The 19,478-nt window shown below is 35.1% G+C and overlaps 1 protein-coding gene across 1 annotated transcript in view; it reads right to left on the reverse strand.

Annotated features, from left to right (window-relative positions):
• The window catches only part of LOC149911015 (uncharacterized), a 73,167-nt gene extending 54,911 nt beyond the window's left edge, over positions 1-18,256 (reverse strand). Inside the window, exons 1-7 of the mRNA XM_090120002.1 lie at positions 18,199-18,256; positions 6,233-6,991; positions 3,294-6,196; positions 2,550-3,146; positions 2,315-2,411; positions 696-1,634; positions 211-260 (exon numbers count right to left, since the gene is read on the reverse strand). Of these exons, the coding sequence (XP_089976128.1) occupies positions 211-260; positions 696-1,634; positions 2,315-2,411; positions 2,550-3,146; positions 3,294-6,196; positions 6,233-6,991; positions 18,199-18,256 (5,403 nt within the window). The remainder of the gene's footprint in view (positions 1-210; positions 261-695; positions 1,635-2,314; positions 2,412-2,549; positions 3,147-3,293; positions 6,197-6,232; positions 6,992-18,198) is intronic.
• Positions 18,257-19,478: the final 1,222 nt, after the last annotated feature.

A 19,478-nucleotide genomic window follows, 5' to 3' on the forward strand; every position in this document is an offset into this window, starting at 1 on the left:
GAAGATATGTAGAAGCGAAAGTTCGAATCGATCGAAGTAAAACAATTGTATACACACTCATATTCATAAGCAATCACTAGTTAATTTTACAAGAACAATGAAACCTCAACCCTCATTACATATTTCTTTTTTTTTAAACCAAGATACATAATAAATTTAATAATACAGCATAGTATAGTCATGAATTCTTATGCTTTTTCAGAACCCTACCTCGTCACTCAAGAGATCCTCTTCTGAAGCACTGGGTACGTATTCATAGGCTGAAAGCAAAAAAAAAATTAAAATGTCTAGATATTACGTTTATTCATTTTCATGGTTTGTTAACTGAATGTGATGGTTTTTTTTTTCAATGTGAATTATAAAATGTAGTCCATTAAAGCTTTGTATTTGTGTGTAAGTGCATTAGCAAAATAAAGAAAAGCTATATTTTGTAAAGCATTTGATTGTACACTTGTTACGTGTAAAAATAACAAAAAAGGTGCTCAACAAACAATTTAACTAGTATAAATAGACTACAAAATCAGCCCTGTGCCTCATTGTAACATTTAATAAATGCTCATCGCTCTAATGTAGATAACTCTGAAGCTTGTAACAATAATTTATTAAATTTGCCTTTATCATGTCTGCTTTATTCATGCAATTTTAGTTAATGGATGTATTTGACATGCTTTCAAAAAAACTGGAAGTTTGTCTACCTTCCACATTAACTACACAATCATTGGTACATTGCCCAAACTCGTTTGTAGCTACACATTTGTAGATTCCTGTCATTTCGGGGAAAGCTTCTTTTATGCATAATTCACATAATCCAGATTCCTGTCTGCCGATAGTGACATCTCTAGCCACCTCTAACAACTTTTCATGATGATACCATTCTATTTTTGGCCAAGGCTCTCCCATGACTGTACAGCTTAATAAAATAGGATCACCATCCATAACTGTTGTCGGTTTTAAATGATCAATAAATTTAGGAGGTTCGCCTAAAACATTATCGACTGCATCGCTCACAACGAAAATCGAAGCAGAAGATGAAACAGATCCAGAAAAGTTTTCAGCTCTGCATGTTATAATGCCTTCCAAATTATTTGTAATATTTTCAATACATAAACAAGAAATATTATCTTTGCTGGTAACATACATATTTCGTATCTTATTTTGTTTAATATATGTGCTGACTTCTCTGTTACCCAAAAACCATTGGAATGATGCACAGGGATTTGAGATAACCTCAGTTTCTAAAAGTATGACATCTCCTAATCGCACAAATTTGGGTTGTAAAGGCCTTATGAATACCGGAGGATTAACGTTTGCTGCGCCAACGGATTTATTTAATTTCACTGTTGAGGCAGACTTTGCTACGATATTATTCTTTTCTAATATAACTTCATATTTGCCAATTTTTTTTTTATCAGCGTGTCTTATTTTTATTATAGACTTTCCAGTTTCCGTTTGAATTATACAGTCATCATTTTCTTCAATAGCTTTGTTATTCATGAACCAAGTAATGCTACAAACAGTTTCTGGATTAAACATAACCGTGAGTTCAAAATTGTCATATTCATTCACGATTGCGGCTTGGAGAGGTTGTATAATTATAGGCCCAGTTTCTGGAAAGAGGTTTCTGATTGTAAAAACTAAGGGTAAAATCGCAGTTTTCTACTATAAATAAAACTAGAAAATTGCTTATTGGCACCATATTTGATTAAAATTTGATTTGAGCACCAGATTTTGTTTAAAATAGACAAATTATAATAATATCCAACGTTACAAATATACAACGTGATCCATTTATATATTTTATGATGATTTCACATCTGAACTTAAATTTCAATAAGTAATAAACCATATAATTTATTTTTGCGATTATTAAATGACGTTTTATATACATATTTAATTTACATATTGTGTTCAATATAATAATAATATAATTATATGTTAGTACATATAACATATAATATTGTCATATAATATGTGTGTTTGGTATAACGTTTGAGTATCCACAACAGACAAAAAATAATGAGTAGAATACGTGTACTTGACAAATCCTTTAAAAAATGTCGATAAATGCATAAAAGAAATAACTTACCTTTTTCAGAACTTTTTTGTAATTCAGTTTCTTTTTCGAGTGACACTTTCTTAACTACTTTCTTCATTTTTATGACTTTTTCGTTATGAGTAATAACTTCATCTACAACATCTGTAAATTGGTCCTCCTGAGATTCTTTTTTCTCTTCAGGCTCTTCCGATTTGACAACAACCTCTTCAGCAACTTTTATTTTATTTGATTTAATTTCTTCAACAATGTTTTCTTCACGCTTTATTGGCTTAAGTTCTACATTTTCTGGTTCTTCTTTAATCACAATCTCTGTTTTGGGTTTTTCTTCTTTAGGCTTCCTCTTAACTTCTGGCTTCTGTTTTAATGCGGGCACTTGTATTTCTTCTTTTGGCGTATCTTCTTTCGGCTCTTCTTTATGAGGTATTGGTTTGAGTATTACCTCCTCTGCTGGTTGTTCCTCTTTAGGTTTTCTTTTACCTGTTGGCCATTTGACATCAGCTGGAGAGGGTTCCTCAATAATCTTTTCTTTTTTCAGGGGCTTGAGTTTTATTTCTTCAGGTTTTTCTTCTTCCGATTTCTCTTTTTTAGGAACTGGTTTAAGCTTAACTTCCTCTTGAGGTTGTTCCTCTTTCGGTTTTCTTTTGCCAGTGCGCCAAGTAACTTCATCCGGTTTAATCTCCTCAACCGGTTTTTCTTTGTCTTTTTGAACTGGTTTTAATTGTACTTTGTCCAGTGTTTCTTCTTCTGGTTTCTCCACCTTCGGTGTCGGTTTGAGATCAACCTCTTCTACTGGTCGCTCGTCTTTTGGCTTTCTTTTACCGGTTCGCCATGATATTTCTTGTGATTTGACCTCTTCAATAGACTCTTCCTTTTCTTTTAGAACCGGTTTGAGTTCTACATCTTTAGATTGATCTTCTTCCGGTCTCTCTTTCTTTGGAACCGGTTTGAGTATAACCTCTTCCACTTGTTGTTCTTCCTTAGGTTTCCTTTTTCCAGTACGCCATGATATTTGTTCTGGTTTAAGCTCCTCAATTGGCTTTTCCTTTTCCTTTGGAACTGGTTTCAGTTGTACTTCTGCCTGTTTTTCTTCCTCCGGTTTTTCTCCCCTGGTTAATGGTTTGAGACTCACCTGCTCTACTGGTTGATCTTCTTTTGGCTTCTTTTTACTTTTTGGTTTAGTTACGTCTTCCGGAAGACTTTCATCAATAGGTTTTTGTTTTGGTGCAGGCACTTCCACTTTTTCATTTGGTATCTCCTCTTCCGGAAGTTGTCTCTTAGGTATTGGTTTCAGTTTAATCTCTTCTTCTGGTTGTTCTTCTTTGGGTTTTCTTTTACCCGTTGGCCATTTGACATCTTCTGGAGTGGTATCTTCGACAGTCTTTTCTTTTCGCACGGGCTTCAGTTTAACTTCTTCTGGCTTTTCTTCTTGTGGTTTTTCCTTTCTAGGAATTGGTTTGAGAGTAACCTCTTCCACTGCTTGTTCTTCCTTCGGTTTTCTTTTACCCGTTGGCCATTTGACATCTTCTGGAGTGGTATCTTCGACAGTCTTTTCTTTTCTCACGGGCTTCAGTTTAACTTCTTCTGGCTTTTCTTCTTGTGGTTTTTCCTTTCTAGGAATTGGTTTGAGAGTAACCTCCTCCACTGGTTGTTCTTCCTTCGGTTTTCTTTTACCCGTTGGCCATTTGACATCTTCTGGAGTGGTATCTTCCACAGTCTTTTGTTTTTGTACAGGCTTCAGTTCTACTTCTTCTGGCTTTTCATCTTGTGCTTTTTCCTTTCTAGGAATTGGTTTGAGAGCAACCTCTTCTACTGGTTGTTCTTCCTTCGGTTTTCTTTTACCCGTTGGCCATTTGACATCTTCTGGAGTGGTATCTTCCACAGTCTTTTCTTTTTTCACGGGCTTCAGTTTAACTTCTTCTGGCTTTTCTTCTTGTGGTTTTTCCTTTCTAGGAATTGGTTTGAGAGTAACCTCTTCCACTGGTTGTTCTTCCTTCGGTTTTCTTTTACCCGTTGGCCATTTGACATCTTCTGGAGTGGTATCTTCCACAGTCTTTTGTTTTTGTACGGGCTTCAGTTTTACTTCTTCTGGCTTTTCTTCTTGTGCTTTTTCCTTTCTAGGAATTGGTTTGAGAGCAACCTCTTCCACTGGTTGTTCTTCCTTCGGTTTCCTTTTACCAGTGCGCCAAGTAACTTCTTCTGATTTCATTTGTTCCGTAGGCTTTTCTCTGTCTTTAAGATCTTGTTTAGATTGTTCCTCTTCCTGCTTTTCTACCTTCGGTACAGGTCTGAGACTAACATCTTCAGTTGGTATTTCTTCCTTTGGTTTCCTTTTACCTGTACGCCACGATACTTCTTCAGGTTGAACCTCTTCCAAGGATTTCTCCGTATCTTTTCGGAATGGTTTAAGTTTAATGTCATCCGGTTTTTCTTCTTCTTGTTTTTCTTTCTTTGGAGTAGGCTTAAGATTTACTTCCTCGGCAGATTGTTCTTCTTTGGGCTTTCTTTTACCAGTGCGCCAAGATACTTCCTCTGGTTTGGTCTCTTCAATGGGCTTTACCTTGACTTTTTGTACTGGTTTAAGATTAACTTCATCCAATTTTTCTTCTTGCGGTTTTTCCTTTCTTGGTATCGGTTTAAGAATAACCTCTTCTGCTGGCTGTTCCTCCTCTGGCTTACGTTTACCAGTACGCAATGCAACTTCTTCGGGTTGAATTTCTTCAAGTGGTTTTCCTTTTTCGCGCTTTACTGGTTTAAGCTCCACCTTTTCAGGCTCTATAATATCTTGAGGCTTCTTCTCTCTGGGCACTGGTTTTAACACAACTTCCTCTAGTGAGTTTTCTTCTTGAGACTGTCTTTTACCTTTTGGCCAAGTTACTTCATCTGGTACTCTCTCATCTAAGGGTTTTCGTTTTTCTGTAGGCACCTCTTTAGACTTCTCTTCCTCTGGTTTCTCTTCCTTAGGTATGGGTTTAAGTGTAACTTGCTCTACTGGTTGGCCCACTTGAGGCTTTCTTTTACCAGTACGCCACGATACTTCTTCTGGTTTGGTATCTTCAACGGGTTTTATTTTGTCCTTTTGTACTGGTTTAAGGTGATCTATCTCCCGTTTATCTTCTTCCGGCTTCTCCATCTTCGGTATAGGTTGTAGTATAACTTCATCTACTGCTTGTTCCTCCTTTGGCTTTTTCTTACCAGTACGCCAAGAAACTTCTTCTGGTTTGGCCTCTTCAATAGGCTTTGCCTTGTCTTTTTGAACTGGCTTAAGATTAACTTCATCCAGTTTTTCTTCTTCCGGTTTGTCTTTTCTTGGCACTGGTTTAAGAATAACCTCTTCAGCTGGTTGTTCTTCCCTTGGCTTACGTTTACTAGTACGCCAGGCTACTTCTTCGGGTTGAATTTCTTCAACTGGTTTTCCTTTTTCACGCCTTACTGGTTTTAGCTCTACCTTTTCAGGCTCCACTCTATCTTCAGATTTCTTCACTCTGGGTACTGGTTTGAGCACAACTTCCTCTAGTGGTCTTTCTTCTTGAGGCTTCCCTTTACTCTTTGGACAAGTTTCTTCATCTGGCACACTTTCAGCTAAGGGCTTTTGTTTCGCTGTAGGCACATGTGTATCTTTATATTTCTCTTCCTCTGGTTTCTCTTTCTTGGGTATAGGTTTGAGAGTAACTTCGTCTTCTGGTTGTTTTTCTTTAGGTTTTCTTTTACCTGTTGGCCATTTGACATCTTCTGGAGAAGTATCTTCAATATTCTTCTCTTTTTTGACAGGCTTCAATTTTGTTTCTTCCGGTTTTTCTTCTTGCGGTTTTTCTTTCCTAGGAATCGATTTAAGACTTACCTCCTCCACATGTTCTTCTTTGGGCTTCCTTTTGCCGGTACGCCAAGTGACTTCTTCTGGTTTATTCTCTTCAATGGGTTTTACTTTATCTTTATGAAATGGTTCAAGAATAATTTCTTCCGGTTTTTCTTCATCCGATTTTTCCTTTCTTGATACCGGTTTAAGAAGTACTTCTTCTGTTGCTTGTTCCTCCTTTGACACACGTTTACCTGTACGCCACGATACTTCTTCCGATTGAATTTTTTCAACGTGTTTTTCTTTTTCGCGCCTTACCGGTTTTAACTCAACTTGCTGCGGTTTTTCTTGCTCTTGTAATTTATCCGATTTTACTTGAATACCATCTTTAATGTTGTTCTGTATTTTTTCGCCTTCTTCAACAACTTTTAAAATTATAGTATTTTCCTCTGAGGTAATACTTTCATCAATTACTACTGTCTCTACATTATCAAATTGTTTCTTTTGTACTGGTTTTAAGTGGACTTTTTCTAATTGTTCTTTTGGTTTTAAAGATTTATCTGTCTTTGTTGGTCTTAATTTTATTGCCTCCTGTGTCCAAGGTTTAGTTTCTTTAGTTGTTCCAAAACTGAAATCAGATTTATCTCTTACATTAACATCTTTTTTTACAGTTAATGAATCTTCAGACTCAGCTAAATGTACAATTGTACTATCATCTATCTCATGGATCCTTTGAATTTCCTTGTCTTTTTCACTTCTTTGTTTACGCCAATTTTTAGCTTCCACAGTAGTATCATTTTTATTGATTACTTCACTTTTATCTATATGGAGAATGTTTGAATCCTCTGAGGATCTGAAAACATCATTAGTAATATTTGAATTCTTGCGCTGTTTTCTCCAGTGCTTTGTTTCAAGAACTTCCTCATCCTTTAATTGAATACTTTTTTCAATTCCACTTGAACGCCATGGTACTCTTGCAACCTGTTTTGCTTGAATATCTTGAACATTATCAACCCTTAAAATACTTGTCTCTTCAGTGGATGTTTGAACTATACGATTTGAAATTCCAGACACATTTGTGGTTTTATCTTTATTGTCTGTAATATCTTGAGATGTAGTTCTCTTTGTGAATTTAACAGATTCTGAAAAAGTAAAATACAAAAAATTATTAACATTAATTTGTTTTCGAGCCTCAATATTCCATTAATTTAATATTTTAGTTAAAGTGACTTTTAAAAAAAACATTAATTTAAAATATTATTTATATTAACCTCATTAAACATGTATTTTCAAAGATATTAATTAACTTTTTGAATATTTTAAGGTTCATTACAAATATTAATAAACAGTTAAATATTGCAATGGTGTATTATTTTGGTTTAATCACTATTTACAAATATGAATAAATATATAATATTTAGGTATATGATATTGAATAATATTATAAATATTTTGTCTAAATAATTGATTATATGCAACTTAACCAATTATGGGCAATAAAATTCAAACACCTGGAATGAAAAAATATAATGTAAGCCTTTGAGTTAGTTATTTACCTAGATTATTATTTAAAATATTTTTTATTAAGGCGACTTGTTAATATAAAAATTTGTTTATTTTATTCCATATAAAATATAAAAATATCCATATATATACCTGTATTTATACATAAGATTATTTAAAATGCACAGAGTTATGATGGTGATAATGATATACCTACATATAACAATATTTTAATTTAACCTTCGATCTATAGATATGAATACTTGTATATTATATTAATGTGACATAGTTTGTACTTAATTAGTTTGTGATTGTTGTTTGGAATTTCAAAGACAATTTTGAAAACACTTTTATCAACAGAAAACTAGAATATTCATGAGTGATAATAATGTTTTCTAGTATTCCTTCTGGAATCTGGAGGCAGTGAGTTAAGAGGTTGTATTAAACAAATTCAAATTCAATTTTGAGTCAATTTAGAGTTGTCTTCCGAATTAGACACACCAAATTTAACATCAAGGATTGTTAACCAAATTATGTAAGTACTCAAAACCTCTATGGGTATCTACTATGGTATAAACTGTAAGTACCTATGTCTTATCAATAACAAGTAACAACAAGTACCTAATTGTTTTTATAATATAACTAGCGGTCCGCCCCGGCTTCGCCCGTGGTACATGTTTACGTTTTCTCTACATAAGAACCATCCTCGTACTTCAAGGAATATAATAAAAAAAGAATTATCGAAATCGGTTCAGCCGTTCTCGAGTTATGCGCTTACCAACACATTTTGCGATTCATTTATATGTGTCACGGCTAAAGGTAGGTGAGAACATAAACTTAAGATTAGCCGGCTAAACTTAGGTTTATTTTCGACGAGGTGTTAATGTTAGTTTGTTCTATCTTTAGCCGGCTAAACTTAAGTGTAACCGCAGGCCCGTGGCTAAAAATGTCGGGGTGGGTAGATTTGGTTAGCGCCGGGCCGGTGGAGGGCTTGAGGGGCCCGCACAGTGCCAGAAAACACTCGCCCTGTTCCTTACATGTATTATAGTAACCAAATCTACCCACCCCGACTCAGGGCAGAAAGCTGGTGGCTAGGTTAGGTTAGGTTAGAACTCTTAAGACCCGCACGAGCCGAGCGAGCGCAGCGAGCGTGCTGCGGCAGCAGCCGGCGAAGTGCCAGAAAACACTCGCCCTGTTCCTTACATGTATTATAGTAACCAAATCTACCCACCCCGACATTTTTAGCCACGGGCCTGCGGTTACACTTAAGTTTAGCCGGCTAAAGATAGAACAAACTAACATTAACACCTCGTCGAAAATAAACCTAAGTTTAGCCGGCTAATCTTAAGTTTATGTTCTCACCTACCTTTAGCCGTAACATATATAATATATACTAGCGGTCCGCCCCGGCTTCGCCCGTGGTACATAATATTTACGTTTTCTCTACATAAAAACCATCCTCGTACTTCAAGGAATATAATAAAAAAAGAATGATCGAAATCGGTTCAGCCGTTCTCGAGTTATGCGCTTACCAACACATTTTGCGATTCATTTTTATATATAAGACTAGCGGTCCGCCCCGGCTTCGCCCGTGGTACATATTTACGTTTTCTCTACATAAAAACCATCCTCGTACTTCAAGGAATATAATAAAAAAAGAATTGTCGAAATCGGTTCAGCCGTTCTCGAGTTATGCGCTTACCAACACATTTTGCGATTCATTTTTATATATAAGATTATTATTGATTCAAAAAGCAAATTCTCGGTTAATTAGTTAAATTTCGCATAATACGAATTTATTAACACATAAGTTTAGATTCTACAGAAAGTAGGTTCTACCTACCCTCTAATTAACGTTTCAGTTGTAAGTTTTGTACATATCAGTCTAAGTAGGTACCTTTGTTAATATTATGCTCCTTGAAAGTTTAGTAATTACTAATTAGTAATTTAGTAGGTAGCTGTTTTGAAAATTCCTTGTAAATTCGATCTTCGAAAAGGTGTGATATTACCGTTAATTAATTATTGACAACAATAATTGAGTATTGACAGTTGTTTAAACTGAGCTGTCATTCCTTGAAGCAGAAAATTTTATGCTAAGCGTAGATAATTAATTACATTAACCATGGGTGATGGGTTAAAAAAATAAACTAATTAAAAAAATAAGTAGGTCTGGTACAGTAGGTACTACCCGGGACATTTGGCTATCGGCGGGTGGCGAAATTCAGAAAATATAACGCAATTAAATAACGCCGTCATCTTGTTAACAGTCTTTTGATGACAGTTCGTTGCAAATCTGTTGCTTGGTGCGGTTATAATATGTAATTATTATACCCTACTAGCGGTCCGCCCCGGCTTCGCCCGTGGTACCTACATGTTTAAACTATTCTATCTCTCAAGTTGGATTAAACTGCACAATGCACATGGTGTGCGAATTTTATTATAATCGGTTAAGTGGTTTAGGAGTCCATTGAGGACAAACATTGTGACACGAGATTTATATATATTAAGGTTTACAATAATTTTACTAATAGATACCATTTCAATAATCCTAACTATCTATATAAATGTTTAAGTATGTGTTCATAACTTCATCGCTGATGCACTACAATATCTGAAGAAATTTGAGTAAAGTTTTCTACAACTACAAGATCTACAAGATCAGATAAATTCTCTGAAACAAAGAAGATTTTTGAGTCGGCAAACCTCATTGCACACCAACGCCCCTTTGATCCTAGTGTCATCCAACGGCCAAAAATCTGTATTGTGGTAAATTACGGTAAATATTATATTTCACTAGGTTTCCGCCCGCGGCTTCGCCCGCGCAGTCAAAGAAAAACCCGCATAGTTCCAGTTCCCGTGGGATTTCCGGGATTGCGTCATTTTCCCGGGATAAAAAGTAGCCTATGTCCTTTCTCGGGTATCAAAATATCTCCATACCAAATTTCATGCAAATTGGTTCAGTAGTTAAGGCTCGATTGAGTAACAGACAGACAGACAGAGTTACTTTCGCATTTATAATATTAGTATGGATGGAAGTATGGAATAGGGATGATATCCCTTCCAAATGCTTAATTTTCTATTATAGCCACATTTGTTACTTCAGTGTGCGTTAGTGTGCCGATTGTGAAGAGTTAGGATAAGTACAAAAGACCAGCATATTTAAAATGGGAATAATAAAACGATTAAGAAAACTGAGCGACTGATTATGAGTTACCGTTTTAATAACTTGAGCAGTGTGAATTTGATTATGCGACAAATAAACTAAACAAGTGACAAAATATATTGGGTAATAATAATTAATCTACACATATACTTAATATAATAATTAAGTAATCTACACATATCTATACATCACTACATAGTATAAAACAAAGTCGCTTTCCCTGTCCCTATGTCCCTATGTCCCTTTGTACGCTTAAATCTTTGAAACTACGCAACGGATTTTGATGCGGTTTTTTTTAATAGATAGAGTGATTCAAGAGGAAGGTTTATATGTATAATAACATCCATTAAATAGTGGAGAAATACTGTTATTTTTGAGGTTTCTAATGTGATGTCGTAAAAAATTACATTTATTCCGCTTACATTGCAAACGCAGGTCGAACCCTACGGGCTACGAGTTTTATCAAAATAATGTACTAAGTATTATACACATTGAAAAGGTCTACAGAAAAGTCCGCGATGGTATATGTCTATCTCTTATGGATAACCCACAATAACTTTTTTTTGTCATTTACTTTTTACGACAAATAATGGCTAATTTTCGAAGCGATTTTAACCAATACAGCATTAATCCTTAAACAATTAAATACCAGGGATACATTGTTCATTTAATATAGATCTATATGGCCCTTTACACCGTATGATTTAAGTGAATATTTTCGAAGATATAAAGAATGGCACTTTAAAACGAATAAGAACAGATTTAAAAATTGCGGGACGTAGCGTTTGCGGCCGCCCGGCTATGTATTTTATACCCGTGCGATGCCGGAGCGGGCCGCTATATTTTTATACCTATACAACGTTCACAATTTTTCTGTAGTGTATTTAGTATCAGCATTGCACCCGTGCGAAGCCGGGGCGGGTCGCTAGTATATGTATAATAAATCTGTAGAAGGGTCAATTCTGTACATTGAAAATATTGAAAAAATAAATAGCAGGGGTTGTTACTGGATCGATACCAAACCCAAATATGTGATTAAAAAAATTTTTGTCTGTCTGTCTGTATGTGAAGGCATCACGTAAAAACTAACGGTTCGATTTCGATGAAACTTGGTATAATTATACCTTATTATCCTGGGCATAAAATAAGATACTTTTTATCCCGGAAAAATACGTAGAAATAAATAAATCTTACTTTTTCCGCGCGGACGGAGTCGCGGGCGGAAGCTAGTACCTACTTAATAAAATCGTAGGAAAGTCAAAACTGTAGGTACAAGTATGATTTTTTTTAAATCATACTTGGGGCGTGATCTACAATAAATACCGAAGCCAAAAATATAGTTTTCAGAATTTTTGTTTGACTGTATGTCTGTTTGTATGTATGAACGGGCTAATCTCAAAAAGTAGTGCATGGATTTATTTCAAATTTGGTACAGAGATAGCTTGAGACCTGAGGAAGGATAGGTTTTATCCAGCAATCCCACGGGAACGGGAATTATGCGCATTTTTTTTTACTACACGAGCGAAGCCGCTGTCGGAAAGCTAGTAATAAAATACAGATGGAGCTACACGTGGGTTGTGATTAATTAATTCGAGACTGAATTACAAGACGAGCGACTAAATTACTAGATGAGCGACTAGAAATACAAAAAGGGTAATAGACTAGAGTAGATAAAAATCGCAGTCGGATGAAACCCATTAGAAAAGAAGGGGAATATGATGAAAATAAAAGAAAAAATAATTTACGGTCAATCCGATTTCGGGAAGAGGGAGGGGGGAGCTTTTAAGAGAAAAAAATGGTCTCTCTCGATTTCCGACAAAACTACAAATCCGACGGAAAAAAGTTCAATGGCAAAGTTATAGGTAATAAAAAGTTCTACAACTTTTGTATTCACAATTTTTTCACATAACCTCAAAATTTAGGTGAAAAATTCAAAAAACCAAGTTTTTGGTTTTTTATTTTTATCTACTTCAAAATTTATTTTTTTTCTACGAAATTTGGTGGAAACTTACTTTATTATGTCCTAAATACACTGTAATTTATTTGATTGAAAATTTTTATTTTTTCGCCTTATTTTGAATTAATACCAAAAAAACAACCTAATTTTCAATCGAAAAGTCACCCGTCAAAATATCAGCTTTTTTCAAAAACTTGGAGAGCCTTTTATTAATTGAAATCTCTACTTTCATATGGTGTAAAAAAAATAAACACCACCATAGTAAATGTTCTCAGGAAATGCATACAAACAGTGTGATAATGAGCTTTTACTAAATCAGGCACACTTCTCGAACTCTATATCTTCTCTTGTATCAGCTTTTCGGTAATATTTCAAAAGAAAAAAAATTCTCTGTTCAGTATATTCAAAAGCAAAATGATGTCGATAAAAACATTTCAGGTAGTTTGAGAATTTATTATTTTTAAAGGCTTCTACCCCAGTCTAGTAATGTATAGCGTACTTTTATTTTATTAGCTTATATTATGTTGCTTCAAAAATGAACTAATAGTACCTACTCTGCTCATTAAAGTATTTTTCAAACATATTTTACAATTCGAAACACATACTTTAAATTTTAAATACTATCCCATATAAAATGTGTTAAGTGTCTGTCGCTGGCCACCAGTGGCCGTTTGCGTGCATGCAGCATGAATTGAAAAAAAATACTAAGTGTAGATAATAATTGTTAGCACGTAACTTGATCACGTTTTAGCGTAGTGGGGGAATCTTGCGAAGGTTAAAATGGTCTAAGAAAATGGTCTTAAAACTTCACGCGTAAACTTTCCCCTCTACACCAAAAACTTGACTTGAAGTTGCCAGTTGCGTGCCGATAATTAAGCGCGTCACACACGGTGATGATACTATAATATTTTATCTTAAGATACTGTTATATTTTTTATTACAGTATCTTAACGCATCCGGTATCAGCGTTCGCACCATCATTTTTCTTTTTGTCATTGCGTACTAAGACCCCTGCAGTAGAACCGCCATCCTGTTACAAATGACGCGAAATTATGTGGGTCTATTGCACTTAGCAATTTTTTTCATGATACGTACGAATAACGTACCTATTGGAAGAAGAGGTAATTTGTTATTATCAAAATGATATCTTAAAAAAATATAAATGATTCAATTTCAAAATATAATCAGCAGTGCTGATAACCTAGGTAGCTAATTAGTAATTATATAATTTACTAGCGACCCGCCCCGGCTTCGCACGGGTGCAATGCTGATACTAAATACACTACAGAAAAACTTTTAACGTTGTATATGTATAAAAACAGCGGCCCAGCCGGCCGGTACGTCCCGCAATTTTTAAATCTGTAATATCTTCGAAAATATTCTCTTAAATCATACGGTGTAAGGGGCCATATAGATCTATATTAAATGAACAATGTATTCAAGGTATTTAATTGGTTAAGGATTAATGCTGTATTGGTTAAAATCGCTTCGAAAATTAGCCATTATTTGTCGTAAAAAGTAAATGACAAAAAAAAGTTATTGTGGGTTATCCATAAGAGATAGACATATGCCATCGCGGACTTTTCTGTAAACCTTTTCAATGTGTACAATACTAATTAGTACATTATTTTGATAAAACTCGTAGGTTTCAGCCTGCGTTTGCAATGTAAGCGGAAAAAATGTAATTATTTACGACATAACATTAGAAACCTCAAAAATAACAGTACTTCTCCACTATTTAATGGATGTTATTATACATATAAACCTTCCTCTTGAATCACTCTATCTATTAAAAAAACCGTATCAAAATCCGTTGCGTAGTTTCAAAGATTTAAGCGTACAAAGGGACATAGGGACATAGGGAAATAGGGACAGAGAATGCGACTTTGTTTTATACTATGTAGTGATCTAACATTAATTTCTCAGTTAGTTTTCCTATAGTATTTCTGTAAGTAGCTTTCCAAATAATGCTTTATAATTGCCAATTTTTTAAAGTCCCTATTAAAATTGATATAGTAGTTATGTTTTTTTAGAGTTATATAGACATGTCCCTTTTCCGTTGACATAATAATTTGTTATAGGTAATATCCTTAATATCTATATGGGTTTAGACAGCATTTTCGTCGACAGCCCCCGTACGGCAAATTTTTGTCCGAAGTCTCCAACATATAATTAAGTATTATATCCCTAAATTTTAGATAATTTGTACAAAATTATAATAAACGATATACTAAAACCTTCCTCTTGTAAGTGTAACGTAAATTATATATCTATTAAAATAAACTGAATTAAAATCCGTTACGTAGTTGTCCGTTATGGATCTAAGCTGCATATACAGGGTGTCCCACTATTGGTATACTAAGCGCGAAGGGACTTGTAGTTTTGCATACACTGATCACGTAAAAAATACTTAAACAACAAAATTACGTCAAAAATTTTTTGCTAATTTTTTCCTGAAAATTCATGTTTTTTTCTCTAGCTTCGCGCAGCCGGCATATACCGCTTCTCTAATGTGAGAATTTTGTCTATGAAAACATAATCTTAAACGATAGCTCACGTGCTGGTGGCAATGTTGGGCGGGTTGCTTGTTATGGGCGTACACATAGAGTTTTAAGAATTCATCTATTTGAAAAAAAAATGCGTCTGAAATTTTATAAGTATTTTTTACGTACTCAGCGTATGCAAAACTATAACCTCCTTTGAGCTTAGCATACCAACAGTGGGACACCCTGTATACTTACAGGGTGTACCACCGTCGGTATACTATGCTCAAACGAGGTTACAGTTTTGCATATCTACGCCTTAGATCTACGCTTAGTACTTACGTAAAAATACTTATAAAATTCCAGACGCATTTATCATTAAATCTATGTGTACACCCCAAACAAGCAACCCGCCCAACTTTACCACCCGCACGTGAGCTATCGTTTAAGATTTATGTTTTCATAGACAAAATGTGAGCAACATTAGAAAAGCGGTATGTATGCCGGCTGCGCGAAGCTAGAAACGAAAACATGGATTTTAAGGAAGTTGCAGGTTTTTGTATATTATTTAAGGAAAAACGTTTCATTATTAATGATGTGCACTGCGTGTATAGAAAATACTATGACAACTTAAAAATATATGGTGGCAGACGGACGGACAAACAGACAACGAAGTCTCAGTAATGGATTCCCTTCCCGTTTTAAAACCCTAAACCCTTCCGGAACGGAATCCTAAAAACGGTTACAATTTTTCATTCTACGTCCAATCTACAATCTATACAAAAATAAAATTAACTGCGTTAAAAACAACCGACTTCAAAAACGCAAAAGTAAAAAATAAAATAGATTTGATATTATTAATTACTACATATTATTTAGATTGCTATTTACTAAAAAGGTTTGATGTCGGTGAACGGCACAGATCACAGAAATGGTGCACGGCCGCACGGGCTTAATACTGAGTGCTTAGTGTTTTTTAACGCAGTTATTTTTATTTAATACTTTTTAGTGTATTTTTCAACACGAATCAAACGAGCCCAAACTCGATAAAGTTGAGTCAATATATTACTGAGTTCCTATGGCCACCTTCGGATTCCATCATCAAATCAGCTCTATGTCATGATTAAAGTTTCATAGCTATCCAATTTACATACGTATACGAAATTTCAGCTCAATCGGTTACCGGGAAGTGAATCAAAGTTACTTGCTACATTTCAATTTAGTCATCGAGTACAGACAAAAATGCTCATAAAATAAAAACTACTGGGCCTATCCGAAAAAAATTTTTATGGGACCAATTCGACACCATCCCGCATCGAACAAAAAAAGAATCACGTAAATCGGTTCAGAAACCTCGGAGTAATCGGTGTACATACAAAAAAGAAAAGACGGGTTGCAGTCCGGGAGTGCCGGCAGAAGTGAAACTTGATTCGTTGAGCATGTTTGATATCCATCCGCATCTTACGCTTTTTCGATCAGGTCACGTGTCCTGACGCGAGTTTAAGATTTTATACCCATTACAGAAAAAGTGCTCAACGCCGCTAAAGAAGTTTACACTTCAAAAAAAAATATACCGACCGAATTGATAACCTCCTCCTTTTTTTGAAGTTGGTTAATAAGAGAATTTAAATCCAAGATATTCAAATTCATATACATTATTTTTGGTACTTTGAAATAGGTATAACTCAATCTCTATTACTCATCAGTAAGACCATGAGAAGAGGATCGCATAAAAAAAAAGACGGGTTGCACTCCGGGAGTGCCGGCAGAAGTGAAGGCCCGCGATAGAAGCTATGCAATAACTTAATAAGTTGGGATAATTTTCGGTACACGTCATGCCGATTGCCGATGCTCTATACTCTCACCAGCAAAATTAATCCATACTAATATTATACATGCGAAAGTAACTCTGTCTGTCTGTCTGTTACTCAATCACGCCTAAACTACTGACCCAATTTGCAAGAAATTTGGTATGGAGATATTTTGATACCCGAGAAAGGACATAGGCTACCTTTTATTGCGAAATAATATGTACCACGGACGAAGCCGGGGCGGACCTCTAGTTTAGAATATTTTATTTAATCCATACTAATATTATAAATGCGAAAGTAACTCTGTCTTTCAGTCTGTTACTCAATCACGCCTTATCTACTGAACCAATTTGCATGAAATTTGGTATAGAGATATTTTGATACCCGAGAAAGGACATAGGCTACTTTTTACCCCGGGACATAGGATCTGGGGGCACGGTAGTGCCCCCGCCAAGACGAGCCAAGCGAGGCGCACGGGCACTACCTACCTTTTCTCGAAGCGCTTCGACGTTTTTTTGAACCCTCATAACTTGGGTTTGGATTATGCTAGATCAACAAAATTTTCGGGATATATTGTCAATAGCGGACTTATTGAACGTATTAAGTTTTAATTACATTAGCTTTTATACTTCAGATTTTATTTATATCTAAAAAACGCTAATTTCGTCACTGACTCACTGATGATCATCAAAATTCTTAAGGTATTTCCTAATGTCCTAGAAAGCTGAAATTTTGTATGTAAGCTAGTATTAGCACACAAACAACAAAAAAAATTATAAAACTTGTAACTTTCATCCCCCAACCCCTTAAACTAGGGGATGGGAGTTTGTATGAGACCTGTAATTTTAAATTAAATTTTGATGACGCTAGAGGTCTAATCTAATAATCTAAAACTTGGTTCCCCTAGATATATACAGGGTGTAATCGTTAAGTGTGCACAGGCGATTATTCCGTAACTATTACAGATATCAAAAAACTTTAAACTGATATTGAAAGTACTTAACCCAATGAGTAAAATGGCCCTAATAAATTTTTAAAAATAAAACGAGAAATATCTAAAAAATTCACTTGAAACCCTCCCATACATTTAGTATGAGATATGACTATCCCATGTACATGAGTTGATCCAAAAGTAATTATAATCAATATTAAACCAGGTCATTACAGTTAAAATATTTCGCTAGATAGTCTTCTAACTAGATAATATACTTCGAATTTTTTTTCCAAAACTTAGAAAAAAAAACTTTGACTTCATCCGTAAAAACCCCTCAACGCGGCCATCTCTTCGCTATCGTCTTAAAACTTTTTGCTAAGACGGTGTTTTTTGTGCCGAGGAAAGAGATAGAAATAACTAGGAGCTAGATCTAACAAACAGGGTGGGTGTTCAAGCATTTGGAATGCCGATTTTTGAATGGCAGCCATTGCAACTGACGCTTTGTGATCTGGTGCGTGGTCTTGGTGAAACAACATTCAAGCCCGCAGTTTGCCATGTCTCTTTTCCTTACTAACCTACCGCAATCTTTTAATATGGTCTGTGCAGTAAGAGCCTAACATAGTGACTACCTTCTTAAAATATTCCACCAAAATTATTCCTTCGGCGCCCCAAAAAACTGCCGCTTTAATCTATCCCACTAATTTTCACTTTGAAAATCTTCACCGTCACTTTGGAAGCTCGCATCCAGGCCATTGATTGTTTCTTGGTTTCAGCATAAACATGGTGAACCCAGGTAACGCCCATGGTCACAAATCGTGACAAAAAATTATCCTGATCTCATTAAAAATTTAGAAATTCACTCTCTAAATGTCGAATCGTCGTTTCTTCTTTTCGTCGGGAAACATTCTGGCTCGCACTGTTCACATTAAAATTAATGTTAATACTTGGAAACGTGGCCTGTTGATATGATTTTTTTGTGATAACTTAGTGATTACATGAGCAAGCATAAAACAGTTATTTTATATTTTTATGTACACAGGAAATACCCAATTATCATTACTTTTGGATCAACCTAGTACATTTAATATGAAAGATTTTAGCTTTTTCTCTCTTTTTTGGTTTTCTGCTTAAATTACTTCGCAAATTTGAAGGGAAGTTCATTTCGAAACTGCAAATAGAGCTCCTCATTGTACTGCACAATGAGGACGTCACTTCGATAATCTGCTATGAATACAAAATGTATGGGAAATAAAATGTATGGGAGCGTTTAATGTAACATTTTTGGATATTTCTCGTTTTATTTTCAAAAATTTATTATGGCCATTTTACTCATTAGGTTAAGTACTTTCGATATCAGTTTAAAGTTTTTTGATATCTGCAATAGTTACGGAATAATCGCCTGTGCACACTTAACGATTACACCCTGTATATGTATAGGTACTCTTTGTTAAAAAAAATTGTTACAAACAACCTACAAAAAGAATTGAAATCCCACCAAAAACATTTTCATGTAAAATGTTGCCAAGACGAGCCCATATGATTCGCACTGTCAAAGAGTTATCAGATCTCATGTAGAGCCAAGCTTCTAACACTACACGCCCTAACTCTACAAGGCCTAACTTCACAAACTCTACACCTTAGTCAAAATATGTGGCTTAGCCGTTCGTTACTACAAGAACTATTGTATAACACAAAAGTAATGAACAGTGAATTAATTTTTCACCTTACGCCGATGTGAATGTAGCGAAATGGCCAAGCCCATATTTTGACTAAGTTGT

Source organism: Colias eurytheme, chromosome 1 (genome assembly GCF_061535395.1).
Source record: "Colias eurytheme isolate Ceu_HAF_F1 chromosome 1, ilColEury1 Martin Lab GWU primary, whole genome shotgun sequence".
NCBI classification, from domain to species: Eukaryota; Metazoa; Arthropoda; class Insecta; order Lepidoptera; family Pieridae; genus Colias; species Colias eurytheme.